The sequence below is a fragment of the Amblyomma mixtum genome, chromosome 4 (genome assembly GCF_055824585.1).
Source record: "Amblyomma mixtum isolate Tamu chromosome 4, ASM5582458v1, whole genome shotgun sequence".
NCBI classification, from domain to species: Eukaryota; Metazoa; Arthropoda; class Arachnida; order Ixodida; family Ixodidae; genus Amblyomma; species Amblyomma mixtum.
In genome coordinates, this window is record NC_143015.1 from 25,062,568 (window position 1) to 25,086,033 (window position 23,466).

Below are 23,466 nucleotides of genomic sequence, written 5' to 3' on the forward strand. Positions count from 1 at the left end.
CCGCGACAACCTTCATTCGTACCTGCAGCGATTTAAGAGTCTAGCAATCGGACAGGAGTGGCCTGTCAGTACGTGCCTGATTAGAGAAGCCCTTAGCGTAACCAGCGGTATGACGGCGGAGGATTCTTTTCATTTGCAGAAAGTTAAAAAATGCATTGCTGCAGTGGTTCAAATTCACTGCACAGGAATATCAGAACATACTCTGTCAAGCACGAACCAAAGATGTTGAAACAGGGAAGGGGCTTGCTACTCGTCTCTCCATTTACTTCGACCACTGCATCAATATTACTGAGGACCCTAAGATACGCTCGATGGCCTCAGAGGCATATGCTATCAGAATAATTCCAGCGCTGTTGCTATCCCAGACTCGCGGTCTTCATTAAAGAGCAATGATGAAAGAAGCCTGCTGATATCGCTGATATCGTGCACCGCTTCATGGGCGCACAGAATCAGGCTAATATCGGAACAGTTGGATATGAATTCCAGGACGAGGAAACACAGTGCGGCGACTTCTCCAGAAAGCAGCCACCACGCTGTATTCCTTGTCACCAGTTGGGGCATCTTTGCTTTGGACTGCGGTCTTGACTACAGGGATGAAGCCAAGTACAGCCGACTTGGACACAAAGTTAACGACTGCCGAACGCGACCCAAAGCGAAAGCTGCTTCTTGTGCTATGGCCGGAGGTCCGATATCACGTCAACGATACACAATTACGGAGTGTCTCAGCGCAGAGGAGTATGACACCTCCACTGACCATGGTAGGCAATGATAAAGCACCTGTTTACGAATCGTAATGCCGGATGTTGAAGGAGGCGTGTTTTTCCAGCAAGTTACCATCTTCAAGGACACAGGTAGCAATACCATGATTGCTGGCAAGTCTCTGGTGCCGGAACTTTCAAAGGGCGACCAGTAGCGTTTGGCTTCAAGATGGGTGAGTCAAATGCTATCCAGAGACTCAGGTCCGTGTGCATACACCACTTTTCTCGGAGCCATACCAGCCTTCTCGCATGGATCGGCTTCAACACGATCTCGACCTTGGCAACGTGAATGGCGTTACGTGCCATGATGATCCAGACCCTGCTTAAGAGTACGCAGTTACGCAAGGGACCGACATGAAGCAACCGTGTAGGGCGACCGCTCTGACGCTTCCACTAGTTTCGGCCGTCGCGAAGACATACCGGAAACCCGCTGTAATACTGAATATATCTTAATCGCCTACGGTAAGTGACCTAATTGCCGAGCAGCGGAGTGACAAAAGCTTGAAAACGTGCTTTAACAAGATTTTCAAAGATTTCGGTTCCGGAAAGGGTTAAAACTGTTCTTTGGCCGTGTAGAGTGACCTCTTATATCGCCATTTAAACATTTCCCCTGGAAAGCCGCTCAAGCAGTTAGTCGTCCCGACTAAGTTCCGGTCGACTGTCCTGCAATTTGCTAACGAAGACATTTTGGCGGGACACCAGGGCATTAGCCAGACCACTGGCCGTATACTAGGGCACTTTTTCCGGCGTGGCATGCACGTCGACATCCCCGGTTTCGTCAAATTTTGTGACGTCTGCCATAGGAAAACTTCTAAAGGACAAGTCAACGTAGCTCCATTGTGCCGCATGCCTGTCATTAAGATACCCTTTCAATATGTACTGGTAGATATGACTGACCCGCAGTCTGCGAAGTCGGATAAGGGATTATCACTCTCGCGACTTCGCCGTCCGCTATCCGTATGCAGCTGCCCTTCCTGCTATCGACGCGGGGAACGTCGCGGAAGCTTTATTTAATTTTCCCCCGAGTCCGTATCCAAAAAGAGATCGTCGCAGGTCGAAGACTGAAGTTTCCCCTCGGAACTTATGCAGCACGGGACCCGTCTTCTATTTGTCAAGCTCCTTCGTGCAACTTCCTACCATGCCATGGCGAATGCCCTGGTTGAAAAGTCCAATGGCACTAAGTAGGCAATAATTAAAATATTTTGTCAAGAGCAACCACCTGGCGCCGGAACTGTTTGCTTAGAGGGAGCTACCAAAAGCAAGATTGGGCTTTCCCCCGTTTGAGTAAATTTACGGCTGCCACGTGTGGAGGCCACTGAATTCCTGTAAGGATTGTTGATAATTAATCTTCATGGCGGGGCCTGAACCACATTTGCCTAACCACCTTGTCGACCTTACGAACGCTCTAGAAAACCTGCAACCTCGCTTAAAAGGATCTTGAGAAAGCACGTGGAAAACAAAAGACGTACTGCGACCGAAAGAGTCGCTTACGCCAGGTTAAAATTGGCGAGAAGGTGCTTATACTCTTGCTTGCTAACTCGAACAAGCTTCTTATACAATGGCGAGGCCCGTTTCGAATTGCGGACGTTAAGTACAACGTGGATTGCGCCGTTGAGTTCGAATGTAAAAATTAACTTTTCCATATTAATGTGCTTAAGAACGGCCACCTACGCCACCTGTAGTGTCTGTTGCAGCCGTGCAAGACAACACTTCGCACAAGAATACTACCTTCACTGAAGAAAAGAACTACGATGGCCGGATCTTGCCTATATGTTTATGCCGCACACAGACTGTCACAGATGTGAAGTTCTCGCCGAATTTGAACACTTCTCAGCTCTAAAAATGCTAGAAAACTGTGTGAACAGTTCAAGAAAACTTTCTCGGATCGGCCTGGGAAGACACATATTGTGGAATGCAGCTCGGTACCCTCCTGCTCTACGCGAAAGAGAGGAGCACGAAGTTCACGATGTGTTGAGCGTTGGCATTAGTGAGAAGTAATCCCAGTACCATGCACCAAATCTAACTGTCAAGAAAATTTAAGCCATACGCCATTGCTTACACCATTCGGTTTGTACTGATTTCCATTAGTTCAATAAAGTTCTCAAGTTTAAATGCGACTCGATTGCGAGATGTTGCCCTCGCCCTTGCCGGACAGAAGAGGTTTTTCTCCCAATTCGATTTAATAAGATGTTACTGGCAGGTTCGAAGGACTCCTGGAAGCCGCGAAAAAACGGCATTCTCCAGCATGTGGCGATTACATCACTCCAGGAATATGTTCTTTTGGATCAAAACGACCCTAGCCGAATGTACGCCTAATGAGGGCTTTGCTTGGTGACCTCAAGGATGTTCACCACTATTTTCACGATGTGGTAACCGCTACAGCATATGAAAACGTCTAAGCATATCTTCGGGCGTATACGCAGAGCAAATCTCGCCATCGAACCAAGAAAATGCAAGATCGGCGGGCACACCACTCCTTCCCATGACGATCGCATTGGTGAACCGAAAGTAGAACCCATGCTGAAGAAGGTAGAAAATATCTTAGCCGCAAACCTTCCATCTGTCAAGGAGGCTGCGTAATGATTTCTTGGCCTCACGGGTTACTGCCATAAGTTCATTCCAAGCTATGCCACGATTTCTTAACTACTTACAGTCGTCACAAGAAAAAACCAGCCCAACCTCGTCACTTGGGGCTCCGCCCAAGAGAATTTTTTCGGCCCCACAAGAACAAGCTCAGTGCGACCTCCATCTCTCAGAACCGCACCTTTTACAACCGCTTTCCCTCCTCACAGACGTCTCAATTACTGGCTTAAGTGCGGCTCTTCTGCAAAACGGTAGTGATGAAGTGCGGCATCCCGTGGTCTACGCAAGCGGGAATTTGCTGTAGCGAGCGACACGCTATCTACTAGCGAGAGGCAATGTCTAGCAGAAGTCTGGGTCGTGGGCAAATCTCACATTTTTTTTATTTATTTATTTCCTCAAAGGTCTCGGTTGAGACATTACATGAGGGAGTGGACGGTATCTGGCAAACAATGGTAACAAATGTTAAGATGAAAGGTTGGCGACGCTCCGCTTGAATTCTAGTGGGTTGATGATAATGGCAACTTCGATGGGCAGGTCATTCCAGTCTCGTGCAGTACGCTGAAAAAATGACTGCTGAAATGTCACAGTATGGGCTTGTAGGGGATACACTGCGTTACTATGGCTGAACCGGGCGATGCGGTGGGCTCTTTTTATGTAGTGGTTATCAAGAGGCAAAGAATGGAAAAATTTATGAAAAAGGTTAAGACGTGCTATCTTACGGCGCGAGGCTAGGGGGGGGGGGGGGGGGCAAGTTGATTCGAGCTTTTAGCGCTGAGATGCTTGAGTGGTAGGAATAATTAGATAGAATGAATCGTGTTGCGCGGTTCTGAACCAATTCGAGGGCGTTAGTAAGATTATTGTGGTGCGGATCAAAAATAGCGTTAGCATACTCAAGCTTGGGACGCACAAAGGTTTGAAAAGCAAGCTGTTTAATAGGGGGAGGAGCGAGTGAAAGGTTACGGCGTAAATAACCTAGAGCACAATTAGCAGAATTTATTATGTGATTAATATGACAGGTCCAAGTTAGGTCACGCGAGATATGCACACCAAGATATTTGAATGATTCGGATGTTCCAATCTGCAGGTTATTAATATTATAATTAGGCGCTACGTAATTACGACGACGGTGAATGGACATTAACACGGTTTTAGAAATATTTAATGACATGAGCCATGTTTTACACCTGTCCTGTATGCGAATAAGGTCAGTTTGTACGTGTACGTGTACGCCGCCTTTCACCGTTCAAAGCGACTATCAGCCGCTCCAGTACCTAGTTAGCTCTACGTGTGAAGAATTGCCTGTTGCGCTGGAGCTTGCTGCTGCACAAAAACTGCTTTCAGTGTGGATATATGAGAGACATTGAAAATGTAGGCACCGACTCTCTCCGTCCCGTGGGAGGTTGTTTCTACCTACGTGCTTCATCTATTGAGGTTGTTGTCGAGTGAATGTTTATTCAATTTTTTTCCGCTCCCACCTGAAGTTCAATTTGTTCTAGTATGGCAAAGCATCTGTCTTTGGTGAATGTTTTCCAACAGAAGTGCTGCAGCTTGTATGCTTGTGCCATCCCTTTGTGTCTGAACCTCGTGCCCCTGCTAGAACAGTTGCCCTGTACCTCTATTAAAGAAAGGAGTAATGTGATGGCATGAATAGTTGAGTACTCCGAGCTTGTGCGAGTCGCAGTGGAAGTAATGGAAGTACAGATGAAGAGAAATAAGCATGTAAAAGTTGCCCGGGTATGGCTCTTGCTCGGGGCTCAGCCGCATTCAGTCAGCCCTAGAACTACCTGCCAGGACCCGCACCACAACGGCGTTTGTTTTCACACTGCCGCTACGCTACAGCTATTGTCTGAGCAGCTCTACCAGCTGCGGTGAAATTGAACCACAGGTGAGTGTCCCTACCCGTAGCCTAGCCTCCGAGGAAGAAATGGCCCCGGGCCCGTCAACATCACCACATCATGCATCCTAAGCATCCTTTACAGGACTTTATCATGCGTGTTAGTTTTTAAAGGCTAATAAATTGGGTAATAGAATTTAGGCTATCACTATAACTAGCATGCAGTTGACCGCCGCATGTGAGCCAAAGAAAGAAGGCAGAGAGCATTGCTAAATTTTCGTGTATCAATATATTGATACGACGGTTTGTATCTCAGACTATCTGGATTTAACTTCCTAGAGCGGCAAATGGGCGATTAGAGACGCCTTAGTGAAGAGTTCAGGAGGAATTTAAGCTAAATGGGGATCTCTAAAAGCAGTATAACAAGAAATGCATTACTCCATTTCTAACAGAGTTTTTATTACCAAGAAAAGACAATAAAACAGAGCGCAGGTGTTGCCATCACCGGCCGTTTTACCAAAGTTAACTGCAATCGGGGACGCAGTGTTTCTTGAGCGCCTGTCTCTGAGGTTGGGCGTTACCGCCAGTCACATCAAAACGGTGATCATGGAGCCCTTTTAACACGATAGCATTAAGGATACCGTGTCGTCGTCGGCGCCGCTGGGCGTGAGCGAAAAATCCACAAATAAATGTCCAGAGGAGGACCCTAGGTGGGCCACCTATGTAACGAGACATTGTGACGTCATCATAACTTGCCCACCGGAGTTAGAAATCGATCGCGAGATGCCGCTCGGGCAGAGCAACCTCAATCGCAAAAGCCCCATCTGTGGTTGTGTTTTAAACAGGCACCTGCCGGGGCATCGGTACATCACTTGACCGCTGCCCATCTGAACCAAAAGTGCCATGAGGATTTTCAGCCCTCTGTGAATGTGAAGTAGAGAACGAAAAATTCCGTATATATGGGCATTAAACGATTAACCGCATCACGTAATAATTAGGCGGAGCTTTTGTGTCCCCTCTGGTTTTTTTATGTGGACGTTACGAATATGAATCAATGGGTGGGGCTACTTTTAATGGAATTCTCTCAGCAATGAATGCGTGTATTGCCACCGGACAAGGGTCAACAGATCCAGGAAGAGCAATAGAAACCGTTGTTATTAAACTAAAGGTTGAATAACCTTCTCCGCAGTGTGAGCTGTCATCGCTCAGCACACTGGAGGGTTTGCATTTTGTTTCGATGGAAATGAGGCCGTGGAGGACAGGATTCGATCCCGCGCCCGTAGACTCAACATTCGAATGCCATAACTACCACGGGGAGTTACATGAGTATGAATACTGTGCCGAAGTCAGGCTGTTTTACATCCCTGTTTGGTGTGTTGAAGGCGACCACAAATTACTGAGTAGAGTTAGTTGCTGGGCTAGTTGGTAATCTCTAATCAAGTTCATAGTAAACAGGGGAAAGGCACAAGGCCAAATACAGAAAGGGCGAAGAAGGACGGGAAGGAAGACGAACATAGCGCTGACTGACCTTTGTCCTGGTGTCTTTGCGCTGTTTACTATGAACTTAATTGAAAGTTCCTGTACGCCATGTGAACTGCCTTAACGGAGACTTTAAGTATAGCGCGCTCCGTTGTCGCTACCGTTTAGTGCGTAACGCGAGGCATCAATGGGCATGCGAAGATCAAATGCCTCCGGCGTCTGTACCAATCCGAGCGTGCGCACATTCGGTGCGCGCTTTGCGCTAGCGGTACGCGCTGTGCTAAATATCTCTAATGCGTCCTCCTCTAATGCGGAGCCGCCTAGTTCTATAAAAGAGAGCTCTTCATCCGTGTGCCAAACTGATATTCTTTGGCACCTCCCTAAAGCGCGTGTATCGTCTAAATTATTTACCATTTTCTACCACCTATGTACGGGACGTAAAAAGATTTTTCCACTTGCCTGCGTGATGGTGACGAGCTTCTTTATTACTGACGGTGTGTAGTGCGCCAAGTGGTAGACACTCAGTCCTTGGACATTCACTATTAACACGACACCCTTGATCTGTGCTTCTTGCTCAAAGAGCAGGTGCTCGATATGAACACAGGTAGTCCTCATTAAGTCGTATACTGGGCAGATGTCTTCATTCCAAGCACCTTATATAGAAAAGCATGCACGCAGAAGCTATTTGGTTAAGTCCGTAAGGTGCCACCGAAAGCATGAAAAAGAAACATATGGGGCACTGTTCATGGCGCATTCGAAAATATGATCCCTGAAATCTTCAGGGCTCGCTTTTCCTGTTCTAAAATTCCAAGCTAAACAAAATTGTTAAGTTCAATAAAAAATACGAAAATGTGACGTCTACTCAGGTCAGGTGAAGCCTAAAGAATCGGTCGCTGATCTGATCATTAAGCATGATTCAAAAAATCTTATTCCCAAGGTTCAATGGCTTACTGATTATGGGCCTTCAATATAGAGCCGAAAGGTGAGTTTAAAAAGTTTACTCTCCTAATCGTGCAAATACATGCAAAATGAACTCGCTCCGTTACCACGTTCTCCAGAAAACCCTATCTCTACTACCCCATTTCGCTCAAATGCAGATCAGCAAGGCGAGACGCGCCGACCTCCACCTTGCAGCGAAAGGCTCGCGGCGGTTCTAGGGCTCTAGTGATGACAGCGCCGTGATTATTGCCCTGGTGTGAAATTTCACCTAATAATATGCATATTCCAGCAAAAGAATACGGAAGAAGAAAGTGGACTGCTTCATTTTTAGTGCGCAGATGCGTTCTGGTTGCGCCAATGAGCTGAAGGAGAAGTGCGACTGTTGTGATCTCCGCTTTCAGCACGCTGCAGGCTCAATAGATTTTTGACCGCTCCAAAAGTGCCATTCTAGACGTGCTTACAAAGTCAGCACGTAAAGTGTAAAAAACAAAATCAAGAGAGGAGAGATTGCAATGCATAGCTAGAAAGACATTTAGGCATACTGGACTGAAACAAGACACACTGGAAGTTCTCATAACCGTCGTCAGAACAGCGCGCCGACAAATAGCAAGGGCGGAGACATTATGTGCGAATAAAATACGGGACAGTCGTGGACTGTGGCTTGAACTAACTGTCTGGCGAACAAGACTTTTATATACGCTGTTAGAAACCATGAAGGTAAGTACGCGCAAGGGAAAATACGCTGCAATAAGAATCTAGTGCTTATACATTCATGACAAAAATAGAAATCATATTCCAAGTTCAACGTTTTGCTCACAATTCCATGGTTATATCGCTAAGGGTACACTCGCATCTGTGCCCTGATTCCCCAACGTCATACTCTACACTTTTATTATCTCTATCTTTCTGCAATCTCGAGAGTGATGAATTATGCATGTGCTGACGAGCATCACGAGCACTTAAGACTACGCACAGACAGATCTCCTGATAATGCAGTTGTACGAACGTGTTTTTGTGTTGACGCAGCCTTTCGTTTACGCAGCGTCCGGTTTCGCACAGATATGCTATGATGCACGGTGAAGGGACCTTTTAAACAACAGGTTCATTGTGCTCACTGAATACTCTGCGTAATCCCACAGTTTGAGGAATGTCGTGCATCCTGTTTTAGCAGGGAATACGACTTCTACATCACACTTCTTTGCTACCATTCTCAGTTTGTGCGATAGTCCATGAATATAGACAAAACAAGGAACCGCTGTTTCCTTATTCAGCCGTCATCTTTATTTTGCTTCGGTGTCGGGTTCTTCTCTGCTATAGCTCTGATTAACTGGTCAGGGGAACCACACGTTTTCTGTTGATGCACCTACATTTTTTATTTTTAAAGCACCTATACGTAACGACGATGCACATAGAGAGAAGCACACACAAGGCGCTAAACTATCAACTAACATTTATTCAGAACTATTCTTTTTCTGAACAAATGTTTGTTTATACTACAGTGCCTTGTTTCGAGTGCTTCTTTGCGTCTCATCATTACGTGCTGGCCTTTTGAATTTGATAGTACCAACTTGCCAAAATAAGCACTTTAGCACGGTGCACCTGCAAGTTTAGTCCCTCAGGTATACTTGCCAGATTTTCTGGTCGCGTGTGTAATACCAGGAACAAAGATAAGCCTGTAATAGAACGGAAAAGTTGAGGTATTCTGTGTACTATTCTCCTAAAAGAAACGAAGTAGCGGCAGAACACGGAGCAAGAAGACAAGACCGTCCTCTACCTGCGGTGTCTTTTTTCGAATAAAAAGATACCTCTCTTCACTGATTCTGAATGAGCCGACTAATAATGCGGCATTCCTCGTTTCCTTCTCGTTTACTGAACCCAGGACGCCTCCTCAGCATTCAGCAAAATATCGAGTTCCAAATAAGCACGGCCACTATTCTGTGGGACCACACTTCTGACTTGGATGCCCATGCGGGCTCCTAGGTATGTGCTATTAGCTACCGAAATGTCAGTCGACGCTGAGCTAAGCTGACCTATGCTGAGCTAAGCCACTGTCAATTTGTTTATGTAACTTTCCTCTACCTCTTTCGGGCCTTCCTTCTCACGCGCTGCCCTTCTCACCTCGCGCTCCTCGTCTTGTTTTACACGTGCAACCCCGCTTGCTTCAGCTTCACGCGCATCTTCACGTGCCTGTGCTCTTTCATTTCCAAGAATTTTCATGTCTTGCTTATAGCGACTCATCAGCCGTTTTCTACACATCTAGCTCGAGAGCTACGCCCAAATTTCCGCTAAGTGCGCTTCTTCTCCCATCCCGAAATCTGTCAGAGCGAAGACAAAAACAAGAAAAAGTATCCTGGCATGGCTCGCCGCTACATCTGTTTTCACGGCGGAATGAAATGATCGACTGGACGTTCGTTTGTAGGCAAGACCCGTTATCTGGTAGAGGCGTCTCGTCTGATAAACTGCTGCTCTTCGTTGTAGACAGCAGCGTTATTCTACAGCAAATAAAGGCAATTAATGCATGTTGTAATTGTAGCAAGAATTTTGTTGAATACAAATATGGCATCTGCAGTTACAAGCCGAGGAAAACTGGAAAAACGCTTCTAGTTTCCATTACTGCCACTGCGGGCCGTGTGGCGCTGAACGCTCGAGACACCGCGGAATTTTCGCACGTTCGGCGCAACCCATTCATTTTTTATGCCCGCTAGTAAAAGTCGCTGTAAACGCAGGAATTATTTTGTAGGTCAGATTTCGCAGCGAGCAAAGAGAGGTAGCCTTTTATTCTTATGTTAAGGCGGAATGTCTTGGGTCTATAACGTTCTATCAAAATACACGTTTGAAATACACCTTTGGATAGGAGAAACTTCACTGATCCAACACCTTTGCAGTTGCGTGGTGTTCCCTTGCCTGCCAACAGATGACACTACTTGCTCAATGTACAGGAAAGCAGGGCATGATTCTCTGCATATTTTGGACCTTGTTCATTTTCAGAAGGGCAGTTTGTTATTCCCCAAGACCGCGGCAGTAGTTAGCGTCAGTCGTAACTTCAGAAAATGATAGTGCGCCGAGAAAGTAAACATTACTTCCTGAGAAGAACTAACGTCGAGATATCTTAAGAAATACACAGAAGTATTCGAAATAAAATGTGCTTAAAAAAGCCCATAAAAATTTTCAGGAAAGATGGCGGCGCTCACAAAACAGGTCACACATGCCACAGGCTGTCAAAAAACCGCATGAGAGACAATGGACGTGATGGGATTATTTCACATGATGCCTGACTTCGGTTATGAGCACGGTCAAAGATTTCAATACTTCTTTGCCTTATAGTGATGAAGCTGTGCCTTTTACTTGTGCGGGGAGTATCTTTTTAGTCGGTTCGAAGGAAATATCAGCGCTGTGAAAATCGCAGAGGTAATTTTCACACTACTCACCGATGTTCAGCATAGCTGCAACCCTCCCTTCGTGGTCTCTCTTTCGTGATATCGTCACCAGACGATTCTTTCGGCATGCGGAATCGAAGGGAATGGAGTAGGGTGTGAGCCCTTGAAAAACTTCTTCGTATTCCATTCTAGTCCGAAAATACTTCTTAACGTTCTTGAAAGCACGGTTGACGTCGTACTTTCGACCACGTAAGAACTTAATTAGGAACTCATCGTCCTGAGGACAGTCGAGCGATGGTTCACCTGTTCAAAGGAGAAAGTAGTTAGCGCTTACATCGTCATAAAAGAAATGTTTTAAAAAAAGAATAATAAATTGCCTCCTTTTTTTTTCGTCGCACGTAGTATACAACGCATATTAACTTATATGGAGCAAATGGAAAGCTCCCGGAGCCTTGCCCGTCCCTTTTTCACTTTATTTTCGCAAAGAAAGCCATGTAGCTTCCTTCTCTCTACCATGGTGCAAAGACAGTCTTCTTTACCTTTTAAAATCCTGAATGCGAAACGTGGTAAAAAGTTTTGACTATATAATATTTTCCACTAGAAGGCGCCTAGCGGGTCCTACCGGGACACAACGCTCTCGTTAAGCCCGCCAGCCATCTTGCCTCTACCTTGTCCAGCTTCCCGCCACGCAACACGTTCCTACCAATCCTTACGTTCATTATCATCCCAGGCCTGTAGCTTGGAGGCCTTCTGCCCCGCATGGTCCCTAAACCCCTACACCCAGCTCTGCCCCGGATTCGCCTGCCAGCCCAAACAATATGCTTTAGATGACTGCCGTGCTTCATGTTCAACTTCTTTCCGTTGAGTTAGAGACTGGAAATGGCAACCTATGCCTGAGAAATGCGCTTTTGAATTACTAAGCCCAGTATTTGATTACTACCCAGAAAATGAGCTCGTCAATCAGGACAAATTTCATGCCATCGAACTTACCGCTTAACAATGACTTTGGAAGCAATAGTTGTATTTTGAATTTCGCTAACTTTCGTTCATCACCTAGCTATGTGATAATGTCAGCCAGGACCAGGCCATTAACAAGCTATAGAGCTTTGAACAACGGCACTTGTTTGGTATTTTTTTGTGCAAAGGCAATATTTCGATGGGTAAACGCGGAGCAAGATCTTTGGATGTTGCTGGGTTCCCGATATTCGTAGGTTTGTGCCGTCTGAAAGAAAACGAGAAAAATAAATAACAATCTGCGACTGTGATTCGAACCCGCCCCAGCGAGAAACGAAGAGCTCAGCTGGCCAGTGCACGACAGCACTATGCTATCACCGCAACCGAACACGCCTCGTGTTAAGCAGCAATACACTGTCGGACTATGCACTGATCATTTCTTCATCAACTAATACTGTGAAAATGTGAAGAAAAAGAAGAGGATGTGCCTCAATAGATGATACAAAGCGCAAAAGGGACAGGACGAACGAAGAAACAACACGGACAAGGCGGTTACTGCAAAAGTAATTTTTTAATGCACGATCTTGCCTTTTATACCATGGTGCAAGGGATTAAAAAAATTACATTAAAAAAAATTACAGTGCATTAAAAATTACAGTTGCAGTAAGCGCCTTGTCCGTGTTGTTTCTTCGTTCGACCTGTCCCTTTTCCGCTTTGTATCATCTAGTCATGTACCAACTCGCCCACTAATCGATTCTTATGGGCCTTAGCCCAGCCGCACTGCCATCGCTCCGAGCGAGACCCTGCTCAGCTTGACCGACGGCGTGCCACCACTGCTTCACCACTGCTTCACCACTGATTCACTCCTGAATCCGTCGTCCTCAGGAACCCCAAATAAACCACCATACATTTAGTGCAGGTGCTGTGTAGAGAAAGCAGAGCGGTCAGGTGAAAGAGGACGACTCTGGAGCGGCTCGGCTGTCGCTGAGTTAGCAGTTTGAGGAGACCAGTAGCCGCCAACTAGGGCAGGTGGCGGAGAAACTAGCACACGACGACGACAAAGCCGGGCCAATGACCAGGCAATCCACAAGAATAACAGATGGGGAACTGTCATCAGTTGCGGTGGGGGCACGCCACCGCAACGATGCAGGTCACAAGAATGCCCTTTTTCATGCAGGCCTTACTGATATGGATTACCACGTCAACGCCGCCGGGCTGTCAAGGCAGCTGTTACAACCTGGACATGGATTCCGACGTTCGGCAGCAAGTTGACTTCATGGACAACGAAATCGACGCCGTGCAGTACCCGCTTGTATCAACCTTTCCCCATCTGGCGAACTGTTTCCACATCTGGCAACCAGGAACTACGCTCAGCGCCACCGCGTTGATTGGACTACAAATACCGCCATCACACTGCGATCACTCGGGGCACGCCACCGCAACGATGCAGATCACAAGAATGCCCTTTTTCATGCAGGTTGGTTGCTTATCAAATTCAATTTGCATTCGCTCTGATAACGCGTTTTTGGTTGCGGTGTCGTGCCCCATCGACGCTGACTGCAGTTTGCGAAGGTTCTTGTGCTCTTCATGCTACCAGTGTATCAACGCCTATGTCGTTTGTCTTATGCTTGTGCTAGCCGGGGATGTGGAATTGAATCCAGGACCCCCAGAGAATAACACCCCTCAACCATCCCTCGAATCAATTGCCTTGGCTATATCCCGCATTGAATGCTCTCAAAATACTATGCTTAGTGAACTAGCGTTGATTCGCGCTGCTCAGTCGAAGGTCGAGGATTCAATATCCAGCCTTTCAGCGCGAGTTGACGCCCTGGAACAATCCACGAGCTCAAATCAGTTAAGAAGCCCGAGTTTATCAGCCGATCCTGATATGGCTAAACTTTCATCCGACATTAAGCTACACAAGAAACAAGGAAAGACGTACACAGGCGCTGAACTATTGAAGAGAACTATCGCTTTGAGACGTTGAGCCCCCATATAAACCAAAATGTTACACATTAAAAATATACTTCAAGAAGGGCTACTAGTCGGCTTTACCAGACCAGATGGATTACAGTTGTTTAATGGAGGCACTAATTTCTGACCAGCCAACGCATCGGTTTTGTAGATGACCCATTTAATCTGATATGTATAAGGAGCCCCATCATTAAGAAACCGCGGTGTGGGCGTCCATCAATAGGAAGAGGGTGATTCAAGGTCACGTAATGTCATTTAACCGGGAGAGACGTCGCAGCACCGCAAATTGAGAAGAAAAAGGGGACGTCAGCAAACTGGAAGCGTTCCGACAACCGCAGTACTTGCACACCCCGAGAGACGACACGTCATCCTGCCTGGTGAGGCGTTTCTGGCACAAATACTGTGGGCCCCAAAATTGCCGTACAAGTGCGGGAATGGTCGCGCTAAACTCTGCGGTCGATCTAGAACCTGATTGCTAGTCGAAACGTGCATCACTGTAAACCAAGAATTACATGGCTGTTTATGGGAACCGTTCGGCCTTACGAGTCGGGGCCCTTTTCTCTGGTAGGCTTGGGCCCCTAGTTGCCCAGGACGCACTTGCCTGTCTAATGTTGTCACGTCCTTCACACGTAATGTAATTAGGGGGTAGTTGTCTCCTTGCTATAGTATAGGATAAACGAAAAGACGGCAGCAAAGGAACAGTTTTGACTGACTTTCGAAGCGTGATTTCCAGTACTACATTGTTCCAAATTCAGCTGGAATTGTGTTGAAAATATGTTTACGACGACTGCCCTATCCTTTGAAATAAGGTATACTTTGGACGAGCTATTTTCATGTTTGCGAGGTACAGTTTTAATACATTAAAAAGATGCTAAAGTCGCATATGTTTTTTTTTTTTCAAGTACTTGAGACGTGCCGAAGCATACTTTAGGTAAAGTATTTTCGCCAAATTTGAAGAATAAATTTCGAATACCAAGCGGGAAATTTCAGGAGCCGATTTCCTGCTTATTTTTAGTACATTCATGAATATAAAACATGTTTCCAATACATTGTAAATATCCGACCTTGTATTCCCAAAGTATTAATTGTCACTTAGGGATAACCATCCTGATCAGCCTTCATAGGCCCACTGAAGGGAAAAGGCTTCTCTCATATCTCTCAAATTAACCGGGTCCAGCGCCAGCTGTGGCCACCTCATGTCTGAAGTTCCGGCATATATGGGTGAACTTAGAAGCGCACCACACGGCTCAAAATGTTCATTCTGTTTGATCGGCAGCCTTCGGACCAAACTGGCAAGGCTCGCGAGCTGAGGCAGCTTAGCGTGCAACATCGGGTTCCAGCAAAAAGAAAACTGCAACGCCTGCCCGGACACGCGAGGCCTCATCGGAAAGCAAAACACAGGAAAACACCCACGTAACGAGGGCGCTGTCTACCGGCGATAAGTCAGAGGCGAAGAAGCATTCAGAGCGAGTTGCGCACCATCTATCGCCAGCCACCGTACAAATACCGGCAGCATTACCTCGCACCCGATGACTCTCATTTCGCGGCGCTAGAGGCAGCCAGAGCCCCGCTTTCCGCCTTTACCGTTAGGTCTGTGGGCACCTGTAGATCTTTACTCTTGTATATTTTTCAACCCGCCGGTACAAGTAGAAAATATAACAGCCTCTACACAAGAAGAAAAAAGAGAATTGGTAGTGCAGGTAAAGTTAATAAGAGCAAGTTAACGGAAATACGGACATAATACATGGAGAATGTTATGTACCTTAAAGAACGAAGGTAGCACAAAAGCGATCATGGGAAAATGAGGCCTAAAAACAAATCAGGGCAGCGTGGTAAGGAACAAGGAGGAATATGTTATTAAAAAAATTTGGGCCCTTCTTAACCGCTTTCTCAAAACAGAAAATACGATAGCATTTGGGAGTTGGCCAAGGCTCCAAATATTTAGGATAATTAGGAGCCTGCGGGCATAGCGTGGTCGCAGCTGGAACAAAGCACGGTTAACTGGCGAGATATGAGAGAAGCGCTTGTGCTGCAGGGGGCGTATTAAACTGATTATGATGATGATTACCATTAAAAGCCAAGCGCTGTGTTTAAACAAGCGTGCATGTGTTAATCTTCTATGTGCAGGGGTTGTGAAATTCTCAAAAACTGAATGAGTGTTTAATATTTCTAGAAAGTAGGGCTCTGCTAACGCGATTCGGTGAAGCGTCCTTCGATGTTTCAGAGCGCTTCCCGCTGAGTAGCACCCTTGGTGCAGAGCTGTTTTACCGACTACTAATGCGAATGCATTAGTAGAGTAGAATGCATTAGTAGTACAATTGGGAGAAAAGCCAGATAACACAGATTGCACAGAAAATTCCAGCGATGGCAAGAAAAATAGGGTGCCGTCAACAAGCAGCCGTATTACGCACATACCAATCCAAGGACCGCCACTTTAGACAATCCTATGCATGTTCATCATCATCAATGTTGATGACGAACATGCATGTTGGTCATCTATATACAAGGTGTCCCAGCGAACTTTGGGCCATGATTTAAAAAAAAAAAACCTGAGCGTTCTTCAAAACTGAAATTGCATCGATGTTGTTAGGCTGTATCTAAAGTTACAGTACAATCTTTTGCTCGACATACTTGAATAATTAGTCAAGATCAATTAATTAACTTTTTAAATATGGCTTGAAACGTTCAGGCGCCAATAGGAAAGTTGTGGAGCAACACAAACATTGTCCAACCCAGGCACTTGCAACGAGATTGACTTCGCGTGGTCGTTTTTATTCGGAAAAAACGAAAGGCCGCAGAATTTAAAAAATACCACGTGACAGCGCGCTTCGTGCGTCCGAATTCGCCGCAATTACAGAGCCCTCATCCGCGATTTGTAAAAACATCGCCCTCGCCGTGCCTTCTCCTCGATTACGAGAAAGGGCTTCAACCTTTGCTTGGCTCTGACGTTACCGGCAGCGGCTGGGAAAAACCTAATGGCCCTGGGAGTATCGAACACCTTCGACGAACTACTTGAAGAGCAACGTAGTGCGCAATTAGACAGACTCACTCAAACCAGAACGGCAAGACGCCTACTGGAGAAATTACGGCTACCTCTAGGCACACAAAGAGACAAAGAACAGATAAATAATGAAGAAAGAAACAACATCCGGGTAATACCAATACCGAGACACATGGATCCCAATATACGAGGGGGTACCCAAAAGAAACCGGACTTATTTTTGTTTGAACTTATTTGTTCACATATTAAGCACAGACCTTCAATCTCCTTCAAAGTATTCCCCACTTGCAATGATACGCTTGTCGAATCTTTCATTCCATTTTTCAAAACATTGTTCAAATTCATCTTTTATGATGCTTGACAGTGCCTCCGTCAATTTTTTCTTCACCTCAGTAACATCAACGAAACGCTTTCCATTCACCTATTTTTTCCTTCTAGGAAACAAAGAATGTAGCACGGGGCAAGGTCGGGAGAGTATGAGGGTTGAGGAATAGGGGTCATGCCATTTTTGGTCCAAAATTGTCGTAGAGACAGAACTGTGTGAGCAGGGGCATTGCCATGATGGAAAAACCAGTCACCCGACCGCCACAAATCTGGCGGCTTCCACCACACACTGTTGCCCAATCTTTTCAAAACATCCAAGTAGAAAGCCTGGCTAACTATCCGACCCTGCGGAACAAATTCTCAATGGACGACTCCTCTCACGTCGTCGAAAAAACAAATCAGCATTGTTTCGAGGTTTGGTTTCACCTGACGAGCTTTCTTGAGGCGAGGTGAATTTGAAGTTTTCCATTGCCATGACTGTTGCTTTGATTCAGGATTCGATTCAGGAACACTTGAGTTGTCCCCATAGCATCGTCCTTGTACGTCTTTCTTAATATTTCAAGAGTTTCCATTGAACTTTTTCCGGGCAAAAATCAAAATTTCACCGGTGCACGCTGTTCACGAAAATCAGCCATTGCAAAAACGACATTCACACAAAACAGTCGTCACTCAAACTCTGCCTAAACTAGTCTGACCTCCTTCAACGATGGCACTCGGCTTACTGACTCTGGAATGTTCGTTCTATGCGCTCCTAGTGGCAAAACGCGGTACCACAGAAGCTTTTCCGACCAAAAAATTTAGTCCGGTTTCTTCTGGGTACGTACATCATGAAAGACGACAAGCCAGAGTCCGAGTACTCACCAGTGTACTCACCAGCGACAATCCCAACGTAGTCTACAGGGACGCAGCAAAGTACCGATACCAACGCAAAACGATCGCCGTTGTAACAGACGAAGGGGGGCAAGAAATAACCAGCGCAACGATAAACAACCCAAACATAGAAGCAGCTGAAGAAGCCGCCATTGCTTTGGCAATATCGCACGGCAACGCAACAGGACCCAACCTCACAATAGTGACGGACTCCAAACAAGCATGTAGAAACTACACAAGAGGCAGGATCGACAGCATCGCCAATCATACGAGGGGGTACCGAAAAGAAACCGGACTTATTTTTGTTTGAACTTATTTGGTCACATTTTAAGCACAGACATTCAATTCCCTTCAAAGTATTCCCCACTTGCAATGATACGCTTATCGAATCTTTCATTCCATTTTTAAAAACATCGTTTAAATTCATCTTTTGTGATGCTTGACAGTGCCTCCGTCGTTTTTTTCTTCACCTCTGCAACATCAGCGAAACGCTTTCCATTCACCTATTTTTTTCATTCTAGGAAACAAAGAAAGTAGCACGGGGCAAGGTCGGGAGAGTATGAGGGTTGAGGAATAGGGGTCATGCCAATTTTGGTCCAAAATTGTCGTAGAGACAGCGCTGTGTGAGCAGGGGCACTGCCATGTTGGAAAAAACAGTCACCCGACCGCCACAAATCTGGCCGCTTCCACCGCACACTGTTGCCCAATCTTTTCAAAACATCCAAGTAGAAAGCCTGGCTAACTGTATGACCCTGCGGAACAGATTCTCAATGGACGACTCCTCTCACGTCGTCGAAAAAACAAATCAGCATTGTTTTGAGGTTTGGTTTCACCTGACGAGCTTTCTTGAGGCGAGGTGAATTTGAAGTTTTGCATTGGCATGATTGTTGCTTTGATTCAGGATTCGATTCAGGAACACTTGAGTTGTCCCCATAGCATCGTCCTTGTACGTCTTTCTTAATATTTCAAGAGATTCCATTCAATTTTTTCCGAGCAAAAATCAGAATTTCTCCGGCGCACGCTGTTCACGAAAATCAGCCATTGCAAAAACGACATTCACACAAAACAGTCGTCACTCTAAAACTCTGCCTAAACTAGTCTGACCTCCTTCAACGATGGCACTCGGCTTACTGACTCTGGATGGATGGATGGATGGATGGATAGGAGCGCCCCCTTTGAAACGGGGTGGTGGCAATTGCCACCATGCTCAGCTTTTCTTTATTTATTATTTTTTTTGTTTACTGTGTTGGCAATTCTCATTAAGATTCTCCATCAACTTTTCCTACGGTTTCCTACTATTCTAACCTTATGCCACATCTCTGCTTTTCAGCCACCAATCCTCCAATCGCTTTTTGCTGACTTCCACTGCAGATTTATTTACATGACCATTGTTATCTTTAAACCCTAGGGCCTCAGAAAGAGTGACTGTGCCTGCATCGACATCCGGATGGATACCATCACATTTGATTATGAGGTGTTCAATTGTTTCCACAGATCTACCACACACTGCACATGTGTGTGGTAGATCGTTCTATGCGCTCCTAGTGGCAAAACGCGGTACCACAGAAGCATTGCCGACCAAAAAATTTATTCCGGTTTCTTTTGGGTACCCCCTCGTATTCTACACACGACGAGAAGACACAAAAACACTAAACATAGTATACAGCAGACGAGTTAGCTCGAGGGTACGTCAACCGAGCAGACTCAAACACTTTGCACCACAGGCACCTTTGACCCAGTTACCCCCACGTACTGAGATACACACGATCATTACAGGGGTCAGCGGAAACGCTATCCAGCCCCACACAAAAGGCTCACCAAAGAGGAGGCGGTAGACTGGCGCAGACTACAAACAGGTACCTACCCGCACCTGCACAAACTACACAAGATTTTTCCTACACAATATGCAGACGAATGTCCATGGTATCAGGGAAAACCTACACTAGAGCATGTCACATGGACCTGCCCTAAGGCAGAATTAGAGCCCAGAATAGACAACCCGAGTGTGATGCAGTGGGAGCACTTGCTGGCCAGCGAGGACGAGGAAGCGCAACGATTCCTTGTGCGCCGAGCCACGATGGCAGCAGTCAAGTGCGGCATCCTGGACCAAGGATCGACCACGGCGCCCAGTGACCCGTAAGGGTCAAGAACACTTGAAATTTATTAACAATAAAGTTTTTTCCATCCATGGCAAAGCGCTCCGAAAAAGCGCTTCGTCAAGAGCTGCTCGCCGATGTCACGGAACAGCACAATTATTGCCGCAGAAACGGTAGCCGCGCTTTCTTTCAATTTCCGCCCGAACCCACTGGCGCTTATCTTGGAACCAAGCGCTGCGCGAAGCTCTGTCGTGGGCAGCACGAAAGGAGCGAAGCAAGCGATGCTTTTCACACAGCACGGATGGGAGCGCTGTAATCGCGGCGCATTCGAGCGCACGTAGCGCGCTGTCACGTGGTATTTTTATTGCCAAAGCAATACTACTTGCACTTTGACGCCGTTGCCGTGCCGCGGCTGGTGGCCACCATCGTGCCGCGGTCGGTGACCACCATTGACCTTCATTTTACCTTGACTGCATTAGATTGGATTAGATTGGATTAGATTGGATTAGATTCGATTGGATTGGACTTGATTAGACTGGATTGGACTGGATTGAACTGGATTAGATTCGATTGGATTAGATTACATTAGATTGCATTGGAATGCATTGGATTGGATAGGAGTTGACTGGATTGGATTGGAGTGGATTGAATTAGAGTGGATTGAATTGCATTGCATTGCATTGGATTTGATTTGATTAGATTAGATTAGATTAGATTAGAGTGGATTGGATTGGAGTGGATTGGATTAGATTGGATTGGAATGCATTGGAATAGATTGGATTGGATTGCATGGGATTGAATTGGATTGCATTATATAACCGATGCATCAGCACAAGTCTAACCACAAGCACCACCACCAGCTACACTACCAGCTGTACCATGGCGTACGTACGGATATTACTTTCGCAATTGCCGGGCTTAACCAAGCTAAGCCACAGCAATTTTTTTTTAAAACTCCGCGTGCTTTCGTTTTTCCCCAATAAAAACGGCCCGCTAAGTCTACCTCGTTGGAAGTGCCTGGGGTGGACAATATTTGTGTAGCTCCAGAACTTTCCTATTGACGCCTGAACGTTTCAAGCTATAATTAAAAAGTTTGTTTATTTATTTATTTATTGATACTGTCAGCCATCAGGGCGTTACAGGGTGGAAACAGATGCATATGTAACTAAAGTCACACAGCCACAAGTATAAACAGTACACAATTCAAAAGAGTCAAATTGAAAACGACCACCCTATCGCAAATCTCACCTAGAACCATACCGGAAACGTAGTGTATGGTTAGTGGCTACAGCGGAAGAATAGTTGTTTCTTGGTAGCTAGAGTGGAAAAGAAGTGGATTCTTGTTGTCTATAGCGGCAAAATAGTGGTATGGTCATGGATACTGGCATGCTGTATATACCATCATGATAGTGGTATCGGCGGCCATGGTGATTTCTATCATAAGCTAGGGGTCCACATAATGGATTTTAAGTGGAATATTCTGGCTTCGTGCCAACCGTGATGGCAGCAGCTGCTGCAGAAACTTCATTCGTGGCGTGGGCACTGCATGGCATTGTGCTTGATCCCCACTGTGCAGTATCAACGTTTTTAGGGGGATCCGTCACGGGCTGACGGGCCTGGACGGGGTGCGCGTGGGAGCGACGCCCCACACGCGAAACGCGGTGCACTCGGTTACCTCGGAAAGCGCGATTTCAACGAGCACGGCAGGCACACACTGGTCAAGAGTACCGCTGGCAGGCCCGTCGTGGCACTGAGCGAAGAGCCAAGGAATACGAACATATGTGCGCTCGAAAGCATTCACGCCATCATACAAAGGCGACCGGCCGACCAGTCCCTGAAGGCCTCGAGGGCGGTCTCAGTACTAGCACGTTTCAAGCGGTCTTGGAGGCGAGAGTGCTGGCGAACTCGTGAATAACACTACCGCAGCGACGGCTACGTCCACGAGTTCGGCGCACCGCAGCGAACGGCGCGGCTGCAGCCGCGACGCTAGCGCGAATTTTACGTCGAAAACGAAACAAGAGCCTTCAATTTTAGTTCAGTAAATTAAATTACGACTATTTTATACCGACATAAACATTGTTTATTTTTAAGAAAGCACTGCAGCAACACTGCGGCCGTTTTCATGCAAGGTGAACCATTTACTCTGCTTACAGGTAGAATTAAACGCTCCGCGCAGTCTATCAATTTGCTTGCAATGCCACCCCGAGAATGAAAAGCAGGAGCCGTGCGAAAGCCTCACCGCATGCCTAGCCACGCCTCCACTCAGCGCGAAGCACTTTAAAAGCTCGCAAACGCGCCTTTGGCGCAGCAGTGGATACCGCTGTCAGCTGGGACGTCTCCTTTTAAGGCTGTCTACCCCGTCCTTTTATTGCGCAAACATACGTTGAGTAATCGTTCGAAGATAACTGCGAGGGGTAAAGACAAAGTATGTATGCAAAGTTTTCTAGTGCAGTACCGTGTGATAAGCACTATCAGCAGGAAAAGTTTAAATATGCATGGAGCATAAAAACAACTCTAATTTATTTTTTTTTCTGCAGAATACAGCTTAACACCCACTTTGAAATCGAACTCGAAAAGCGCGATCTGACAAGCTAATACCATGTATCGAAAAAATATATATACTGCATTTCCAGGTTTCGGAAAGTAAAATTTTTGAAAATAATCCACTGATCAATTTTTTTTCTTGATGATAACGCCTCAGAGAATAGCTGTCAGCAGTAGCCGCCCTCAGGTAAAGAGAATGTATTACAAAAATGAAGTGTTATACACTGTTATTTATTACACTACAGTGTGTTCATCTAATATTATAAACACTCTACAAATTTTGCATTTATCTAGAGCATGTATAAAGACATGAAGGACAGATTTGCTTCAAAAATGTATTCTATAGTACACTGTATATATAAATGAAAACCACAAAGTAAAAATTATGCAGGACAGTCCGCAGAGTCTGTCCCCTTCAAAGGCAAAAGTGAAAATATTCGTTAAGTTTACAGTATTTACAGCTTTTACTATACAGATCCCAAAAAAAGGAAAAAAAAATGGCATGAAGTAAGGTTGCAGCTGGACAGAATTTCAGCTGCATCCATTTTTAGGTATTGTTTCGCATACTTTCTACACATAAACACCAAGCAGCACACGTGAATCCTACTGCACTAGGATATGCATAACTTTTATTATACATTCACTTGCATAAACTACACATCCCAGTAAACCTCTGCAGATATTTTCAACATGTAGTTAACATCATCATTTATTGCCCCTTAAGGGACCCTAG

General features: G+C 45.8%; 1 protein-coding gene across 1 annotated transcript in view; it reads right to left on the reverse strand.

Moving 5' to 3' along the window:
• Window positions 1–23,466, reverse strand: part of LOC149345918 (retinaldehyde-binding protein 1-like) — a 69,038-nt gene that overhangs the window by 16,681 nt on the left and 28,891 nt on the right. Inside the window, exons 2-3 of the mRNA XM_089541222.1 lie at window positions 11,022–11,273; window positions 7,114–7,307 (exon numbers count right to left, since the gene is read on the reverse strand). Of these exons, the coding sequence (XP_089397348.1) occupies window positions 7,114–7,307; window positions 11,022–11,273 (446 nt within the window). The remainder of the gene's footprint in view (window positions 1–7,113; window positions 7,308–11,021; window positions 11,274–23,466) is intronic.